The sequence below is a fragment of the Schistocerca serialis genome, chromosome 6 (genome assembly GCF_023864345.2).
Source record: "Schistocerca serialis cubense isolate TAMUIC-IGC-003099 chromosome 6, iqSchSeri2.2, whole genome shotgun sequence".
Taxonomy (NCBI): Eukaryota; Metazoa; Arthropoda; class Insecta; order Orthoptera; family Acrididae; genus Schistocerca; species Schistocerca serialis.
In genome coordinates this window covers 25,586,917-25,607,553 of record NC_064643.1, presented here as the reverse complement: position 1 = coordinate 25,607,553, position 20,637 = coordinate 25,586,917, and the positions used below count along the sequence as shown (strand labels likewise).

The 20,637-nt window shown below is 42.7% G+C and overlaps 1 protein-coding gene across 3 annotated transcripts in view; it reads left to right on the top strand.

The window, feature by feature from the left end:
* Positions 1–20,637, top strand: part of LOC126484077 (uncharacterized) — a 91,979-nt gene that overhangs the window by 55,908 nt on the left and 15,434 nt on the right. For 2 of the 3 annotated variants that reach the window (XM_050107447.1, XM_050107449.1), the window contains exons 5-8: positions 4,999–5,184; positions 10,598–10,777; positions 12,235–12,351; positions 14,908–15,147. In XM_050107447.1, the coding sequence (XP_049963404.1) occupies positions 4,999–5,184; positions 10,598–10,777; positions 12,235–12,351; positions 14,908–15,147 (723 nt within the window). The remainder of the gene's footprint in view (positions 1–4,998; positions 5,185–10,597; positions 10,778–12,234; positions 12,352–14,907; positions 15,148–20,637) is intronic. The other variant, XM_050107448.1, reaches the window with a different exon arrangement.

The following is a 20,637-nucleotide window of genomic DNA, read 5'->3' as shown; positions in this document are numbered from 1 at the left end:
CAAGTTCCCATATCCGGAGTTCTGACAGGTTGGTGTTAGTGGGAAGTATCCAGATAACCCAGGTGGTGTAACACTGTGCCAAGATGGGCTGGCCGTGCACCAAGGCATGTTTAGCCACAGGATGATCCTCATTACCAACAAACACTGTCTGCCTGTGTCCATTCATGCGAATGGACAGTTTGTTGCGGGTCATTCCCACATAGAAGGCTTCACAGTGTAGGCAGGTCAGTTGGTAAATCACGTGGGTGCTTTCACACGTGGCGCTGCCTTTGATCGTGTACACCTTCCGGATTACAGGACTGGAGTAGGTGGTGGTGGGAGGGTGCATGGGACAGGTTTTACACCGGGGGCGGTTACGAGGGTAGGAGCCAGAGGGTAGGGAAGGTGGTTTGGGGATTTCATAGGGATGAACTAAGAGGTTACGAAGGTTAGGTGGACGGCAGAAAGACACTCTTGGTGGAGTGGGGAGGATTTCATGAAGGATGGATCTCATTTCAGGGCAGGATTTGAGGAAGTCGTATCCCTGCTGGAGAGCCACATTCAGAATCTGATCCAGTCCCGGAAAGTATCCTGTCACAAGTGGGGCACTTTTGTGGTTCTTCTGTGGGAGGTTCTGGGTTTGAGGAGATGAGGAAGTGGCTCTGGTTATTTGCTTCTGTACCAGGTTGGGAGGGTAGTTACGGGATGCGAAAGCTGTTTTCAGGTTGTTGGTGTAATGGTTCACGGATTCCGTACTGGAGCAGATTTGTTTGCCATGAAGACCTAGGCTGTAGGGAAGGGACCGCCTGATGTGGAATGGGTGGCAGCTGTCATAATGGAGGTACTGTTGCTTGTTGGTGGGTTTGATGTGGACAGACATGTGAAGCTAGCCATTGGACAGGTGGAGGTCAACGTCAAGGAAAGTGGCATGGGATTTAGAGTAGGACCAGGTGAATCTGATGGAACCAAAGGAGTTGAGGTTAAAGAGGAAATTCTGGATTTCTTCTTCACTGTGAGTCCAGATCATGAAAACTTTGGGTTGGCAGGCCTGGGTAACCAAGAAGGCTTCCTCTAAGCGACCCATGAATAGGTTGGCGTACGAGGGGGCCATCCTGGTACCCATGGCTGTTCCACAAACATGCCTTCGCCCTAGCCAGATTACACTCCCATATTTTATTTTCTCAGGCTTGTCTGACATTTGGCATCACCCCCAAAGGCCTCACACTTAAAGTTCCCATCTCTGGCTGCAACCCTTCTTTCCATCAGTCCCTATACCAGTTCCAAACTGAACAATCCATTGCCCTCACCCACCTAATCCTTCAGCTACACACCCACTCAGCCAATCAACACACCCGTCAACTCCTATCCTTAATAAAAGTCCTCAATCCTTCCTCTCCCACATCCACACCGGCTGTTCAGAGCATCCTCCTACAGGCCAACCGCAAATTGGAACAGCATGCCACCCTCCACCTTAAAAAACTATCCAATCTCCTGGTTTCCCACCTCCGGAAAGGCAACTCACTCACCCTTCACAACCTTTCCAGCAAACCTCAACTTCCTCTCATTGCACACAAACCCAGTCTCTCCCATCTACTCAATCTCCCACTTCCAGCTCCACTCCCTCCAAAACCTCAAAATTTCAATCAACACAATCTGGAACCACAACACCCCAATTCAGTAGTTAACCTTTCCTCCAAACCTCTCTCCCAATCTGAAACCCCTGTCCTATCCAAAGGCCTCACCTTCAGCCCCACTCCCAGATTCAACCAAACAGCCCTCGTCAAAGATTTACTGTCCTACACCTGTACTCTCTGCTGGAAATATCACTTTGCCACGAAGAAAAATGATCCTAATCCTACTCCTAATGATCCAACTCCCCAAGACACTATCCAAATTGAACCCTGCCTGGAACAGTTCCGTCCTCCGTCACAGCGGGACCCACCTCCTCTTCCTCAAAATCACCCTCTCCAAACCTTCCAGGAATTTCTGACTTCCAGCCTTGCCTCTCAATCCTTCTTAAAAATCCTTAATCCTACTCCCAACATCACCACTGCTGAAGCCCAGGCTATCTGTGATCTGAAGGCTGACCGATCCATCGCCATTCTTCCGGCGGACAAGGGTTCCACGACTGAGGTACTTGATCGTCGGGAGTATGTGGCTGAGGGACTACGTCAGCTTTCAGACAACACTACTTACAAAGTTTGCCAAGGTAATCCCATTCCTGATGTCCAGGCGGAGCTTCAACGAATCCTCAGAACCTTAGGCCCCCTACAAAACCTTTCACCTGACTCCATCAACCACCTGACCCCACCAACACCCCGCACCCCTACCTTCTACCTTCTTCCTAAAATTCACAAACCCAATCATCCCGGCCGTCCCATTGTAGCTGGTTACCAAGCCCCCACAGAACGCATCTCTGCCTACGTAGATCAACACCTTCAACCCATTACATGCAGTCTCCCATCCTTCATCAAAGACACCAACCACTTTCTCGAATGCCTGGAATCCCTACCCAATCTGTTACCCCCGGAAACCATCCTTGTAACCACTGATGCCACTTCCTTATACACAAATATTCCGCATGTCCAGGGCCTCGCTGCGATGGAGCACTTCCTTTCACGCCGATCACCTGCCACCCTACCTAAAACCTCTTTCCTCATTACCTTAGCCAGCTTCATCCTGACCCACAACTTCTTCACTTTCGAAGGCCAGACATACCAACAATTAAAGGGAACAGCCATGGGTACCAGGATGGCCCCCTCGTACGCCAACCTATTCATGGGTCGCTTAGAGGAAGCCTTCTTGGTTACCCAGGCCTGCCAACCCAAAGTTTGGTACAGATTTATTGATGACATTTTTATGATCTGGACTCACAGTGAAGAAGAACTCCAGAATTTCCTCTTTAACCTCAACTCCTTTGGTTCCATCAGATTCACCTGGTCCTACTCTAAATCCCATGCCACTTTCCTTGACGTTGACCTCCACCTGTCCAATGGCCAGCTTCACACGTCCGTCCACATCAAACCCACCAACAAGCAACAGTACCTCCATTATGACAGCTGCCACCCATTCCACATCAAGCGGTCCCTTCCCTACAGCCTAGGTCTTCATGGCAAACAAATCTGCTCCAGTCCGGAATCCGAAAACCATTACACCAACAACCTGAAAACAGCATTCGCATCCCGCAACTACCCTCCCAACCTGGTACAGAAGCAAATAACCAGAGCCACTTCCTCATCCTCTCAAACCCAGAATCTCCCACAGAAGAACCCCAAAAGTGCCCCACTTGTGACAGGACTGGATCAGACTCTGAATGTGGCTCTCCAGCAGGGATACGACTTCCTCAAATCCTGCCCTGAAATGAGATCCATCCTTCATGAAATCCTCCCCACTCCACCAAGAGTGTCTTTCTGCCGTCCACCTAACCTTCGTAACCTCTTAGTTCATCCCTATGAAATCCCCAAACCACCTTCCCTACCCTCTGGCTCCTACCCTTGTAACCGCCCCCGGTGTAAAACCTGTCCCATGCACCCTCCCACCACCACCTACTCCAGTCCTGTAATCCAGAAGGTGTACACGATCAAAGGCAGCGCCACGTGTGAAAGCACCCACGTGATTTACCAACTGACCTGCCTACACTGTGAAGCCTTCTATGTGGGAATGACCAGCAACAAACTGTCCATTCGCATGAATGGACACAGGCAGACAGTGTTTGTTGGTAATGAGGATCACCCTGTGGCTAAACATGCCTTGGTGCACGGCCAGCACATCTTGGCACAGTGTTACACCGTCCGGGTTATCTGGATACTTCCCACTAACACCAACCTGTCAGAACTCCGGAGATGGAAACTTGCCCTTCAGCATATCCTCTCTTCTCACTATCCGCCAGTCCTCAATCTCCGCTAATTTCTAATTTCAATTTGCCACTGCTCATACCTGACCTGTCTTTCAACAACATCTTTGCCTCTGTATTTCCGCCTCGACTGACATCTATGCCCAAACTCTTTGCCTTTACAAATGTCTGCTTGTGTCTGTGTATATGCGGATGGATATGTGTGTGTGTGCGAGTGTATACCTGTCCTTTTTTCCCCCTAAGGTAAGTCTTTCTGCTCCTGGGATTATAATGACTCCTTACCCTCTCCCTTAAAACCCACATCCTTTCGTCTTTTCCTCTCCTTCCCTCTTTCCTGACGAAGCAACCGTTGGTTGCGAAAGCTTGAATTTAGTGTATATGTTTGTGTTTGTTTGTGTGTCTATCGACCTGCCAGCACTTTTGTTTGGTAAGTCACATCATCTTTGTTTTTAGATATATTTTTCCCACGTGGAATGATGAGACTTACCAAACAAAAGCACTGACACACAAAAAAACAAACACACACACAAAATTCAAACTTTCGCAACAAACTGTTGCCTCATCAGGAAAGGGGGATGGAGAGGGAAAGAAAAATATATCTAAAAACAAAGATGTGTGACTTACCGAACGAAAGCGCTGGCAGATCGATAGGCACCTATATATATAAAAACAAAGATGATGTGACTTACCAAACGAAAGCGCTGGCATGTCGATAGACACACAAACATAAACACAAAATTCTAGCTTTCGCAACCAACGGTTGCCTCGTCAGGAAAGAGGGAAGGAAAGGGAAAGACGAAAGGATTTGGGTTTTAAGGGAGAGGGTAAGAAGTCATTCCAATCCCGGGAGCGGAAAGACTATTTTGTACCCAACAGAAGGCCTAGTACCCAGTGCCCTGACACTCACCACGATGTCTGATGTATACCCACGCAATCTGTCCCTCACAGGTATACTTTCGATGCAAATTAATGTGGTGGTAATAGTAATGATTTCGTATTTCAGTGGCAAGTGATGTAAAGGTGACAGTCGAACACAGAAATGTTACAAATGCAGAATAAGAACCCTTAATTTGGAATTGGAATATAGTGTATGCCGTTTGTGTGGTCTCCTCAAATGTGACAGAAGACGAATAATTTTCATGAGCCCCATTTCTGTTGTTAGAAAGGCACGTCATACCGTTGCTGCCGGTATATGCCGACAGCTTGGAACGTCTGGAACTTTATGAGTACGACATAGTCCGCAACTCGGCCAGAGAGGCGTTCACTACCGTCGGAAGCTTGAAGCACTTGCGGGAACTCAGGATGTCCGTCCCCGATCGAATACCGCCCGGAACAGCTGCTCTGGCTTTTACGTAAGTGACCCATCAAGTAGGTAACTGCTGTATTTACCTGATTATAAGATGAGGTTTTTTTTCCAAATTTGCCATTCAGAAAATATGAGATCGAGTAATATTGGCAGATTAAACTATTGCTGCTGAGATTAACATTTTAACATTGTTTAATAGAGTATATAGAGGGTATCCTACATTTACAGATGAAGCTTTGCTAGCTGAGGTCACGTGCAGGTTTATTTTGAAGAATTCAGAAGGGCAGGGCCGGGCAAACGATATTTGCATCGAAAGAGTCTCGAGGTTTCCCGATAGAAACATTAATACTAATTTTTAAGTAAACATAACATTCAAAAGCGAAAATGTTGTCCTTCAAAAAACATTACTCGATTCTGACCCCAGATCAATATTTTATTTGATTATGAGAGACTGGAAGGATTTATCAAGTGCATTGCAAGTGAGAAATTCAGTTGCTGTTCGTGTATTAGAACAATGGGTGAAACATTACCAACTTTTAATCAGCTTTAGAACTTGGTGACATTCAGATGAGAAGAGAGGAAAATTAATCCAGAATTAGATTTCTAATTAACAAAATAAATCGTATTAGGTTGACTGTAAATTATAGTGGCGAGACTCATCAGGAGATAGTACTGACAGACGTCAGTAGATCGTGGGGTAAGCAATAGTTAAAGAATTGGACCGAATCATGATTGTGAACTTTATTTATGTATCGGTTGTGGTTGTCATTGTTGTTACATCTGACTTGCACTCTGAAGATATTGTAGTACACGTTCCACAGTCTCGAGCAGCACTATACGAGGCTCGGTGGGGGAACAGCTTGGCAGGGAACTAGGATGAGTGTGGGGAGGGGAATAGAACAGAAGAGAATCTTTTGTGGTGTCACCACCAGACACCACACTTGCTAGGTGGTAGCCTTTAAATCGGCTGCGGTCCGTTAGTATACGTCGGACCTGCTTCAGCTACGTCATTTGCTATGACCTAGCAAGGTGCCATATTCAGTTACTATAATCTGAACAGATAATATTGTGAATCATGTACCGTCAAGAGCAATGTTCATCATTAATGGATTAAAGTTAAGTATCAAACTAATTATGTCCGCTTTCTGAATTCTAATTCCTTGTCATGTTCCAGATCTCACGTCAATATAGTTCTTCCCTCCTTATGCCAGCCTGCGTGAGCTAAAATGCGTGCCTTTTGGCCTCCTCTCGTAACACGGTGTTGACTCTTCAGCCAACACAACATCTTTATTGTCACATGACATGTTATATACAGTCGTTTGATTGAAATATTGGTCACTCATCAATGAATAATTCTGTGCCTACCTAAGGATACCTAAAACAAGATACATTAAAATAACGCATATGGAAGTATTTTTCATGTTTGTTTCTGTAGTTTATAAATATGGACATACCTCAAGGACCACATATTTCCATAAATGTAATATATGTGTTTACATCTACATATTTAGATACATAGTTCTCATGATAGTTTACAAGTATCGACACATTTAAAAAGAACATATACCTCCAGTAAAAGGGAACATAAGCATACACATAGAACGTAATGTAGAAAAAACAGGAAAACAAAACAGATATGTTATCTCCTACTTGTCTCTGTTTATAAAATCATCCACACTGTAGTAGCAGTTGGCTTTTTAAATATTTTCAATGTTTGCACAGGTAGATTCTAGCTTACAGTCCTTCATCTTTGAATGGATTTTATTTGCTAAGCTTCAAAGCCATGTAATATGCAGTATTTTCAGATAATGGTTGTCTATGGCAATGTAACATGTAATCTTGTTTGTGTTTTGTTGGATAAGTATGTGTAAATGAATTTCCCTCAAAAAGATGTGGGTTTCTTAACTCAGAGAAGTGTTTCATATATAAACATGGAAGGAATGGTCAGAAAGTCAAGGCTTGCAAATAAAGGTTTGTTCCAGTCATAGCTCTGATAATTTTTTTTTCTGTAGCTTGAACACTCTTGGGTGGCTTCCTTTTCAACTCCCCAAAAAATTATGCCATACCTTACAACTGATATAAAATATGTATGATACACAATTTTCCTAACAGCTAAGTCAGTTACTTTATTCGGAACCCTCATTGCATAAACAAAACTATTTAACTGCTTCAGTAAGCAATCCACATGATCAGTCTGTTTTGTTTTCTGTGCTAATTCTTCAGTGTTTTTACAGCAGACTACTGCTGTTGAGTCATCTGCATACAGAATCGTATCTGAAGTTACCTTACCTGGTGTGTCATTTATATAGTAATGGGCCTTGTATGGACCCCTGGGGTACACCTGCATGTATTTCCTTCCAACTAGAGCAAGCTTTCTTGCCCTTATGTTGTATAACTACCCTCTGTTTCCTATTTTTGAGATATGACTTGAACTAATTTAAAGATTTTTCATGGACACCATAAGAAGCTAATTTGAGGGGCAGCTGTGTATGGTTCACCATAGCAAATGCCTTACTGAGGTCACATAAGATACCTGATATGCCAACAGTGGTAATCTGTACCACATACTCTGTCTCTTTTTGTACATCTTCCATGTTTAAACTGCAGTTTGCCTGAATGCACATGTATTCAGAACTGAATTGACTTTAAAACTGGACAAACACACAATAGTAGTATTAACTTCTGCAGCAGACAGTTAGTCTACATAGGGGCCAGTGGCGTAGTTGTGTGTTTCCCGCTGTAGTGTTATCGATGTTCACTGTGATGTATGACGGGTGTGAAAGGATATGTGTCAGCTGTCAGTTCTATGTAGCTAATGAGAGAGCAGTGAGCAGATTATGTGTTTGGAAGTGAGAGACACCGCAAAATTGTCACACCTGTACAAAAGCAAAATCCTACACGTATTTGGATGAAAACAGCCATATTCTGAGGTCATCACATCAGAACAACTCACAGTTAATTCAATTAAAATGGCATAAATTTAGAACAGGTATAATGTTAACTCTTTAGGCAAATACTTTGTCAATAAAACAGTTTGTAATTTTGATTGGTCAAGAATATGTTAAAAATTAATTTTTCTTAAGAAGCCAGTCAAATAAAAGGGGGCTCGTCTTAAAATTGGGGTCATCTTACCCTTGCATATGTACAGTATGGTGTGCTGTTTGTTACTGAAAACATGTACTGAGCCAGCAGGGGTTAGGTCTCTCAGCTGTCAGGGTTACTCACAAATTTGGTGGCTTCAAATCAACCAGCCAAAGATCTGGCAGTTCTAATGTAAATATTATGAAGTAAAGGAAGCCTCTCACTGCACTAGATAGCAGAAGTGTAGAGTTTTTCAGAAGAAACCCTTTGGCAAGTTAGAGGGGACACACACACACACACACACACACACAGAGAGAGACACAGAGACACACACAGAGAGAGAGAGAGAGAGAGAGAGAGAGAGAGAGAGAGAGAGAGAGAGAGAGAGAGTGTGTGTGTGTGTGTGTGTGTGTGTGTGTGTGAGACAATTTTTGTTTTTCATATTCACGTTTCCAAAAAACGCTTAAAGAAAGATTTTCACAATTCCTGTTGCAGGTTCCTAAGGGTTGTGCAGGTGACTTGGCAGAACAAATCTGATGAGGAACCCATGTCTGCAAATTTACCATTTGGATGTAAAATAAGTTTGAAGGTTGGATCACTTTCATATCTTCCACTTCACTGTGTGCAGACACGCACACAGTGGAGGTAATGAGCTCCGACTCGCGTGCTGTAGGAGCACACGATACAGTCAGTGTTTAGAATATTCGTCTTAGTGTTCCATTCTACGTGGTGAAGGACATTCTCTTCAAAGTAGAGAGTTTGGCCGGTCTGTGAAACACCGCAGATCGCTGCAGTTGTGAACGTACTGACCAGTGAACGTACTTGCAGCCATTGTTGGAGTCAGAGGAAAATAGTACGTGATGTCATAATTACAACAGCGTGTGAGAACGGCACATTCCTCTCAATAGGTGCGCGCACTGGGAAGTGGTGGATTCAAAAGTGTTCTAATCTTCAAACTTATTTTACATCTCAAGAGGTGCGGGTTCATTATTAAAAACTTGTATACTAAGTCCCCTCTCCAAGTCCTAGAAGACAGCAATAGGAATTGTAAAACACTTTGTTGCCAATAAAAAACAGAAAGCGTACAGAAAGCAGAATCTGGACTGAGGATCAAAGTAAACAAATAATATGAACACAGGTCTCGTACCAGTCAGCCACAGTCAGTGAGGCCTTTATCTCGAGGCACATCTGTGGTAACGGGTGAAACTTTGGCGTGACACATACCACAGCTGTACATATTTTAAGAAACTTTTATTTTCACAGACTCAGTTGTATGACATAAATGACTGAGTTGTTTGGTCATATGAAAGACAGAGAACAACAACCAGACTGATCGATTCAGACCACAGAAGAGGACACAGAATTGACAAACATTTTCTGAATAACTGTAGGTCATAACTGCACCGTTGTGGAGCTACAGCTGATCGGTGACGAGAGCACGGAAAAGTGTGTGCTCTGAGCACAGTTACTACTTAAATTAGCTGCAGATGATAGTATCAGCTGGTCTGTCAAACTTGGTAAAACTTTAAATACGTATCCACGGCTAGTTACCTGACACACGAATTTTCTGTTATGTTTACTGTTTAATGGTAGACTGTTAAATCCAATTATGCTAATAGTACTGTAATGTCAATAATAAGATACTAATTGGTACTGGAGAAACAGGACTGCATGTAGATAGTTGACATGAGGTACTGTAAGATCCAGTGTTGTTAATACTGAAATGTATAGGCTACATGTTTGTTTTTTTGTCATGTAGAGATAACCTGAATTAACTTATATTCTAACAACTTCAGTAGCACCGATTCTGACAAAATTACACAACTAGACACATCCTTGCAGCTGACCGGCTGCTGTTCTACAGCGGGAGCTTCCCGACGGTGCATTTCTGACCCGTGGTTCTCTATTGCTCAAATCGAGGTTGCCAATGTTGCTCTACTCTCGTGTTATGGCCAGTTTTATTTTCCCATACTATATAATGATCACCTCGATATCCGCGAGTCCCCACTGTCCGTGATCAGTCGAACATATATGAAACAAATTTAAATTAGAATTTTGATACCTGGAAAATTAATATAGTTACAATTTCCCTATTTTTTAGTGTTCTAAAATTGTACTTGGTGCAAATCAGATAGCGCCTCGGTTCATTTGATGTGGATGTTTCCAAAAAATGTAGTGTTGTGACCCTATCCTTTCGTGAGAGTTACTTTGCTGTGGCAACTGATCAGCGTCCTGAAGTTATCAAAATTGGTGAGCAGGGTGTGTTCTGTCATTGTAAGCAGAATGTGTCAGGTTGCTGTTTCTGATTTTTTTCCCCCCATTATAAAGACAAAATAATGTGACACAACATAAACTATGTACTCGATTGTATTTTTAAGGAATGGAGGACTGCCACAACTGAAAGTGCTGGATCTACCACACGGATACGGTGTGGAAGATAACACAGTAATTGCCATCAGCCACGGATGTCCCGGTTTGCGGCAGCTCTCCGTCACTCACGCTACGAAGCTGTCGCCTGCTGCCTTCTCGGAGATCGACCGTCTAGAACATCTTGAAATGTAAGTGATGTTGCTGGCTTTGCAGTGTAGTGCAGACAGAGTATTTTGCTGAATAATGAAAACGTAACTGGTGAAGTAGTACAGAATCGTGTGAGTTACTCATAAATGTTGTGACTGAAATTGTGTTGAAAAAGAATTGTAAGTCAAGACATTAAATAAAATATGCAGCTGGCCATTAAAACTGCAATATGACTGAGGTAGAGTGCAACAATTGTCAAACACGCATGAAGTTTACTACTGTTTTTACCCAAGTATAAGACGATCCGAAAGGCTTCTTTAGAAACATTTATTTTAACATACCCTGACTAATCAGAGTAACAAACTGTTTTATTGACATTATGTATCTGCCTAAAATTCCAGTTTTGACTGTCTACATTTTGATAATACAAGGAGAATTAACCCCTTAATATATATATTTTTTTTTCAAATTATGTTCCAAAAATGATATTTTTTATTAATGAAAAACATTATATACTGAAAGACATTACATACTGAAATATAAAGATGGGTTTTAGAGCTCAAAATTATAAGTTGCAAAATTTTGAAAATCACCAATAGTAAAATCCTGAGCATACTGGTGCACTAGACTTCGATTGAAATATCTGAAACTTGGAGTCATTTTTAGGTTTCTGTGCAGCTGTCAATTCTAAGTGTGGATTTTACAACGGTTTCCTGTGAACAGAAATCTCGTAGAAGCTGGCCAGAGCACAGTGGACGTATTTATCTCGTACCACCGGCAAGTACTTGTCGCTCGACTGGCAAACTGTCGTCACTTTCGGTCTCGAATGAAATAACGCCACATTCTTCTTCACTTTCTAAGGTGCAGTAAATGAAGCAGGGAAAAATGAATACAAACGTCTCAAAAATGAGATCGACAGGAAGTGCAAAATGGCTAAGCAGGGATGGCTACAGGACAAATGTAAGGATGTAGAGGCTTATCTTGCTAGGGGTAAGATAGATACTGCCTACAGGAAAATTAAAGAGACCTTTGGAGAAAAGAGAACCACTTGTATGAATATCAAGAGCTCAGACAGAAACCCAGTTCTAAGGAAAGAAGGGAAAGCAGAAAGGTGGAAGGAGTATATAGAGGGTCTATACAAGGGTGATGTACTTGAGGACAATATTATAGAAATAGAAGAGAATGTAGATGAAGATGAAATGGGAGATATGATACTGCATGAAGAGTTTGACAGAGCACTGAAAGACCCGAGTCGAAACAGGGCCCCAGGAGTAGACAACATTCCATTAGAACTACCGACAGCCTTGGGAGAGCCAGTCCTGACAAAACTCTACCATCTGGTGAGCAAGATGTATGAGACAGGCGAAATACCCTCAGACTTGAAGAAGAATATAATAATTCCAATCCCAAAGAAAGCAGGTGTTGACAGATGTGAAAATTACTGAACTATCACGTTAATAAGTCATGGCTGCAAAATACTAATGTGAATTCTTTACAGACGAATGGAAAAACTGGTAGAAGCGGACCTTGGGGAAGATCAGTTTGGATTCCGTAGAAATGTTGGAACACATGACGCAATACTGACCCTACGACTTATCTTAGAAGAAATATTAAGGTAAGGCAAACCTACATTTCTAGCATTTGTAGACTTAGAGAAAGCTTTTGACAATGTTGACTGGAATACTGTCTTTCAAATTCAGCAGGTGGCAGGGGTAAAATACAGGGAGCGAAAGGCTAATTACAATTTGTACAGAAAGCAGATGGCTGTTATAAGAGTCGAGGGGTATGAAAGGGAAGCAGTGGTTGGGAAGGGAGTGAGACAGGGTTGTAGCCTCCTCCGATGTTATTCAATCTGTATATTGAGCAAGCAGTAAAGGAAACAAAAGAAAAGTTCGGAGTAGGTATTAAAATCCATGGAGAAGAAATAAAAACTTTGAGGTTCACCGATGGCATTGTAATTCTGTCAGAGACAGCAAAGGACTTGGAGGAGCAGTTGAACGGAATGGACAATGTCTTGAAAGGAGGATCTAAGATGAACATCAACAAAAGCAAAATGAGGCTAATGGAATGTAGTTGAATTAAGTCGGGTGATGCTGAAGGAATTAGATTAGGAAATGAGACACTTAAAGTAGTAAAGCAGTTTTGCTGTTTGGGGAGCAAAATAACTGAAGATGGTCGAAGTAGAGAGAATGTAAAATGTAGACTGGCAATGGCAAGGAAAGTGTTTCAGAAGAAGAGAAATTTGTTAACGTCGAGTATTGATTTAAGTGTTAGCCATGTATGGAAGTGAAACATGGACGATAAATAGTTTAGACAAGAAGAGAATAGAAGCTTTTGAAATGTGGTGCTACAGAAGAATGCTGAAGATTAGATGGGTAGATCACATAACCAATGAGGTGGTACTGAATAGGATTGGGGAGAAGAGGAGTTTGTGGCACAACTTGACTAGAAGAAGGGACCGGTTGGTAGGACATGTTCTGAGGCATCAAGGGATCACCAATTTAGTGGTGGAGGGCAGCGTGGAGGGTAAAAATCGTAGAGGGAGACCAAGAGATGAATACACCAAGCAGATTCAGAAGGATGTAGGCTGCAGTAGGTACTGGGAGATGAAGAAGCTTGCACAGGATAGAGTAGCATGGAGAGCTGCATCAAACCAGTCTCAGGGCTGAAGACCACAACAACAACAACAACAACAACAACAACAACATGCTTAAATTCAATGTCAGACTTAGGATCACTGTAGTAAACCTAAACAACAATACAGGAGAAAGGCTGGAATGCACGTGTTTAATTGTCGAGCATCTAAAGCTGCACACAGTAAAGCTGGTACCGAGTGGCAACCACCACGACAGCCAGGTGCAAACGCAGTACCAGATGCTCTATAGTGGCTGAACACTTGACTATCAGTGCTGAAACAGGTATAAATGGAGTTCTACTTTTTCACAGGTCTATTTATAAGCTGGCCAAGTACACTATGGATTTTTAGTATCTGTCAGAATAATAAAACCGAGGTAACTCAGGGTTTTATGATAAGGAGTTAAAATAAAGGAAAAGATATGGTTTTCATTAATATTTGGACTGTTTTCTTTTCTACCTATTTTGCTTCTAACCCAGTTTTTTTGTGGTACCACTGTTTTTAATCATTATCCTGACAGTACAGCTGTGAAATTTATATCTTTGCTGTCACAATTATTTGCCTTTTTATTCAGAATACATTGCAATTTCAAAGGTTTTGGTGGGACCTGAGAAGGCATCTGTCATCCCTCCCTCCACCCTTTCCCTGCCCTTCCAAATTCTTCAGAATTGACCTGCATGTGACCTCAGAGTCAAAGCTTCATCTCTAAATGTATTATGACCTCTATATGCTCTACAAAACAATGTGAAAATGTTGACTGTGAATACGAGATGAAATGATCCTGCAGTTTAGGAATGATGAGTTTGGGAAAAGCCTCATCTTATAATCGGGTAAATGCGGTAAACATTTGTATATGCAAAGAATCGGCATTTCAGTGCAATCGTGCAAAATTCTTAGCGAAACCTCTACCTACATTCTTTATGTAAGGAAATATTACAATGGTGGTTTCTCTGCACTGGAGCATAAAAGCCTTTACAGTTCCCAGGACTGATAATTTTATAGCTCAGTGGAAAAGTATATTGTCTCTTAACATGGAAAAAATGTACTTTCACCCAAGGGATAGTGTATTTTCTCTAGGCAAAAAGTGTGTTTTTGTTAAAGAAATAAAGAAAATTTTTTCTTCTCAATGCATAACCCTGAAGTTTCTCATTGTGAGATAGTGGCTAATGTAGCATTTTGCTCTTTTCCATTGTGTTAACAATGGCTTGCTGATTATAAAGCCTGATGTTCAGGCTATCTCAAGGAGTAGGGTATCGTCATCAATGTTGCAAATCTTTGCTTCAGATCTTGTGTAAGGTGTTGTTTTTGTGACTTTTCCTTTATGACAGTCATGCCACTTTGTAGGTGTATTTGTCATCACCCTCACCTTAGACTTAAGTTTAATTTTGGAACAATTTTACTTGAAGATGTACAATAATTTTGATTTACATGAAAAATGCTCTGTCTCAAAGGTGACAGCTAGGAGTAAAATTCATCATATTTATTTCTGCCAACTTGTTCCCGTGTAAACGATAGTGCACTTGTGGTTTGTTCCAGACTAGATGTGACAGGTTGTAGCAGACTCGGCGGAGGCCTATTCCCCTGCCTCGTCGGGCTACCGCGACTTCACACGTTGCGAATGGGTACCATGTATTTCGGTACCACGTATTTTACAGAGTTGCAGCCAGGTGTGAGCAGCATCCTCAAATTGTCAGGTTTGCGCTGTCTGACATTCGATTATTCGGATGTTACTGGAGTGCCTTTTGATAAGTTTCCGGAGAATCTCATCAGTCTCAGGTAAGGAAAGATCTGTGTCTACATAATTACTTTGCAGGTTCAAGCTTTGGAAACTGCAGGTTGGAATAAGAATAATATAAGGAAAAGGATAGATTCTTACTCACAACAAAGGTGACCTGTCGAGAAGCAGAAATGCACGACAGAAAGACTGTTACACAGTATAGCTTTCCACGAGAGAGAGAGAGAGAGAGAGAGAGAGAAAGAGAGAGAGAGAGAAGCACACCTCATGCACACATGTCCACTCCCACCAGCAGGTCTGACTGGAACGCAACTGTCACATTAATAGCAATCTGAACCATGGACCTTGCCGTTGGTGGGGAGGCTTGCGTGCCTCAGCGATACAGATAGCCGTACCGTAGGTGCAACCACAACGGAGGGGTATCTGTTGAGAGGCCAGACAAACGTGTGGTTCCTGAAGAGGGGCAGCAGCCTTTTCAGTAGTTGCAAGGGCAACAGTCTGGATGATTGACTGATCTGGCCTTGTAACAATAACCAAAACGGCCTTGCTGTGCTGGTGCTGCGAACGGCTGAAAGCAAGGGGAAACTACAGCCGTAATTTTTCCCGAGGGCATGCAGCTTTGCTGTATGGTTAAATGATGATGGCGTCCTCTTGGGTAAAATATTCCGGAGGTAAAATAGTCCCCCATTCGGATCTCCGGGCAGGGACTACTCAGGAGGACGTCGTTATCAGGAGAAATAAAACTGGCGTTCTACGGATCGGAGCGTGGAATGTCAGATCCCTTAATCGGGCAGGTAGGTTAGAAAATTTAAAAAGGGAAATGGATAGGTTAATGTTAGATATAGTGGGGATTAGTGAAGTTCGGTGACAAGAGGGACAAGAGTTTAGATCAAGTGAATACAGGGTTATAAATACAAAATCAAATAGGGGTAACGCAGGAGTAGGTTTAATAATGAATAAAAAAATAGGAGTGCAGGTAAGCTACTACAAACAGCATAGTGAACGCATTATTGTGGCCAAGATAGATACGAAGCCCACGCCTACTACAGTAGTACAAGTTTATATGCCAACTAGCTCTGCAGATGACGAAGAAATTGAAGAAATGTATGATGAAATAAAAGAAATTATTCAGATTGTGAAGGGAGACGAAAATTTAATAGTCATGGGTGACTGGAATTCGAGAGTAGGAAAAGGGAGAGAAGGAAACATAGTAGGTGAATATGGATTGGGGGTAAGGAATGAAAGAGAAAGCCGTCTGGTAGAATTTTGCACAGAGCATAACTTAATCAAAATTAACACTTGGTTCAAGAATCATGAAAGAAGGTTGTATACATGGAAGAATCCTGGAGATACTAAAAGGTATCGGATAGATTATATAATGGTAAGACAGATTTAGGAACCAGGTTTTAAATTACAAGACATTTCCAGGGGCAGATGTGGACTCTCACCACAATCTGTTGGTTATGAACTATAGATTAAAACTGAAGAAAGTGCAGAAAGGTGGTAATTTAAGGAAATGGGACCTGGATAAACTGACTAAACCAGAGGTTGTACAGAGTTTCAGGGAGAGCATAAGGGAACAATTGACAGGAATTGGGGAAAGAAATACAGTAGAAGAAGAATGGGTAGCTCTGAGGGATGAAGTAGTGAAGGCAGCAGAGTACCAAGTAGGTAAAAAGACAACGGCTAGTAGAAATCCTTGGGTAACAGAAGAAATATTGAATTTAATTGATGAAAGGAGAAAATATAAAACTGCAGTAAATGAAGCAGGCAAAAAGGAATACAAACGTCTCAAAAATGAGATCGACAGGAAGTGCAAAATGGCTAAGCAGGGATGGCTACAGGACAAATGTAAGGATGTAGAGGCTTATCTTGCTAGGGGTAAGATAGATACTGCCTACAGGAAAATTAAAGAGACCTTTGGAGAAAAGAGAACCACTTGTATGAATATCAAGAGCTCAGACAGAAACCCAGTTCTAAGGAAAGAAGGGAAAGCAGAAAGGTGGAAGGAGTATATAGAGGGTCTATACAAGGGTGATGTACTTGAGGACAATATTATAGAAATAGAAGAGAATGTAGATGAAGATGAAATGGGAGATATGATACTGCATGAAGAGTTTGACAGAGCACTGAAAGACCCGAGTCGAAACAGGGCCCCAGGAGTAGACAGCATTCCATTAGAACTACTGATGCCCTTGGCAGAGCCAGTCCTGACAAAACTCTACCATCTGGTGAGCAAAGCGTATGAGACAGGCGTAAGAAATACCCTTAGGTTTCAAGAAGAATATAATAATTTCAAACCCAAAGAAAGCAGGTGTTGGCAGATGTGAAAATTACCGATCTATCCTGTGAATTTTAACTTATTTTATGTTTAATCAAGAATATTTTGAACAGACTGACGGTGTCGCCATGGGTAGCCCCCTGTCTCCTTTGGTGGCCAACCTTTTTATGAAGGATTTTGAAGAGAGAGCGCTTGAATCAGCTGCCCTGAAGCCAACTGTTTTTTGGCGGTATGTGGATGACACTTTCATAGTGTTGCCTCATGGAGAAGATAAATTAATGGAGTTTCTACATCACCTCAACTCTATTCATAGCAACATCCTGTTCACCATGGAAATAGAGGAAGATGGTTGTTTGCCTTTCTCGGATGTCCTGGTCGAAGGAAGAATGATGGTTCTCTAGGGCATTCAGTTTACCGGAAACACACTTGTACTGATTTGTACCTGCAAGCATCAAGTTGCCATCACCCATCACAAACCATGAATTTGCTTAAAACACTTGTTCATAGAGCTCATACTGTCCCAGATCTAGATAGCTTACCTCAAGAATTCGCCCATCTAAAGACAGTACTCAGCGAAAATGGGTATTCCATCCGGCAGATTAACAGGGCACTAACAATTAAAACTAAGAAGCAGGAAGAGAATAAAGAGGAGAACATGCCAGAACCATCTTTAGCTTTTCTTCCTTTTGTTGGTAACACTTCGTTTAAAATAGCAAGAATCCTCTGCTGAACATGGTATTTCTACTGGACATTCAATGGAGTATGAGAAAACAATGATTTTGTCTACAGCAACGTCTTTCTGGGACTCCATTATTGAAGAATCCGTAGAAATACGACTGGCGGAAAATCTGTTAAACTGTGACAGCGGCTACCAGCTGGACAGTGCATGGAATCCTGTCATCTCCACGATTTGCTCAAATCGAAGACGACTGAGTGCATCGATGGCCGTGGCAAACAGCAACGCAGAGGGCGACTGAGTTCCACTATTCACCAGCGAGGGCGCGGCCGGCGGGCAGTGTGGTTCAACTATCAAGCTTTCGATGCATGCGCAGAATAGTTACAGTACGCTATATATTGTGGAATGGAGGACGTTTTCGCGTCTGCGACAGCTCAGCTGAAGGTGACTGGCAGGTGCCCAGTTGACATATCGTGCGAAGTATTGAACGACGACCGGCTGCAAGCTCGAAATTTGTTTGAACTACCGACCTATCCATTTAATATGCCACAGCTGCAAACTACTAACACGAATTCTTTACAGACGAATGGAAAAACTAGTAGAAGCCGACCTCAGGGAAGATCAGTTTGGATTCCGTAGGAATGTTGGAACACGTGAGGCCATACTGACCCTACGACTTATCTTAGAAGAAAGATTAAAGAAAGGCAAACCTACATTTCTAGCATTTGTAGACTTAGAGAAAGCTTTTGAAAATGTTGACTGGAATACTCTCTTTCAAATTCTAAAGGTGGCAGGGGTAAAATACAGGGAGCGAAAGGCTATTTACAATTTGTACAGGAACCAGATGGCAGTTATAAGAGTCGAGGGGCTTGAAAGGGAAGCAGTGGTTGGGAAGGGAGTGAGACAGGGTTGTAGCCTCTCCCCGATGTTATTCAGTCTGTATATTAAGGAAGCAGTAAAGGAAACAAAAGAAAAGTTCGGAGTAGGTATTAAAATCCATGGAGAAGAAATAAAAACTTTGAGGTTTGCCGATGGCATTGTAATTCTGTCAGAGACAGCAAAGGACTTGGAAGAGCAGTTGAACGGAATGGGCAGTGTCTTGAATGGAGGATATAAGATGAACATCAACAAAGCAAAACGAGGATAATGGAATGTAGTCGAATTAAGTCTGGTGATGCTGAGGGAATTAGATTAGGAAATGAGACACTTAAAGTAGTAAATGAGTTTTGCTATTTGGGAAGCGAAATAACTGATGATGGTCGAAGTAGAGAGGATATAAAATGTAGACTGGCAGTGGCAAGGAAAGTTTTTATGAAGAAGAGAAATTTGTTAAAATCGAGTATAGATTTGTGAGGAAGTTGTTTCTGAAAGTATTTGTATCGAGTGTGGCCATGTATGGAAGTGAAACATGGACGATAAATAGTTTGGACAAGAAGAGAATAGAAGCTTTCAAAATGTGGTGCTACAGAAGAATGCTGAAGATTAGATGGGTAGATCACATAACTAATGAGGAGTTACTGAATAGAATTGGGGAGAAGAGGAGTTTGTGGCACAACTTGACTAGAAGAAGGGATCGGTTGGTAGGACATGTTCTGAGGCATCAAGGGATCACCAATTTAGCATTGGAGGGCAGCGTGGAGGGTAAAAATGGTAGAGGGAGACCAAGAGATGAATACACTAAGCAGATTGAGAGGGATGTAGGTTGCAGTAGGTACTGGGAGATGAAGAAGCTTGCACAGGATAGAGTCGCATGGAGAGCTGCATCAAACAAGTCTCAGGACTGGAGACCACAACAACAGGTGGAGAGCTGCATCAAACAAGTCTCAGGACTGAAGACCACAACAACAGGTGGGGGGAGAGAAGAAGACGGGCGGGGCATGCAGGGACTAGATGGGGGTACAGCAATACTGGCAGGTGCAGTGTTCTGAGGTGGAGGGAGGGGGAAGATTGAAAAAGAGGAGAAGAGGAGGGGAAAGGATGGTCAGGTGCATTGGCAGAGGGAGGCACACAGCGAGGGTGAGAGGACACGAAAATGGAGGAGGTGGAAGGACAGAGGGGATGGAAACAGTAGCGACAGTAGGTTACTGTATGTTCAGGCAACTATAATTTCGGGAGGGAGTGGAGAATGTCTTGTAAGGATAATGCTCATTTTTGCAGTTCGGAAAAGCTGGTGTTGGAGGGTAGGATCCACACGGCTCGAGTAGTGAAGCAGCCGTCAAAATCCAGCACATTATGTTCACCTGCAAGTTGTACCACGTGGTGCTACTTCGCTCTCGCCCCCCAGGTTGGCGGTGCCCGTTTGTCTCGTACCGATATAGAAAGCTGTGCAGTGATTGCAGAGCTGGTAGATGACGTGGCTGCTTTCTCGGACGGCCTGGCCTCTGGTGGGCTAGGACGAGGCTGTGACGGATCTGGAATTGGAAGTGCTGGGAGGTGGATTGGGCTGGTCCTGCACCAGGGTCTCCACAGTGATACGATCCCTGTAGCTGTGGCCCAGGACGGGGAGTGGCATAGGGATGGACTGAGATGTTAACGTGTCATATTTATGGTGAATAGTAATCTATCCTTTTCCTG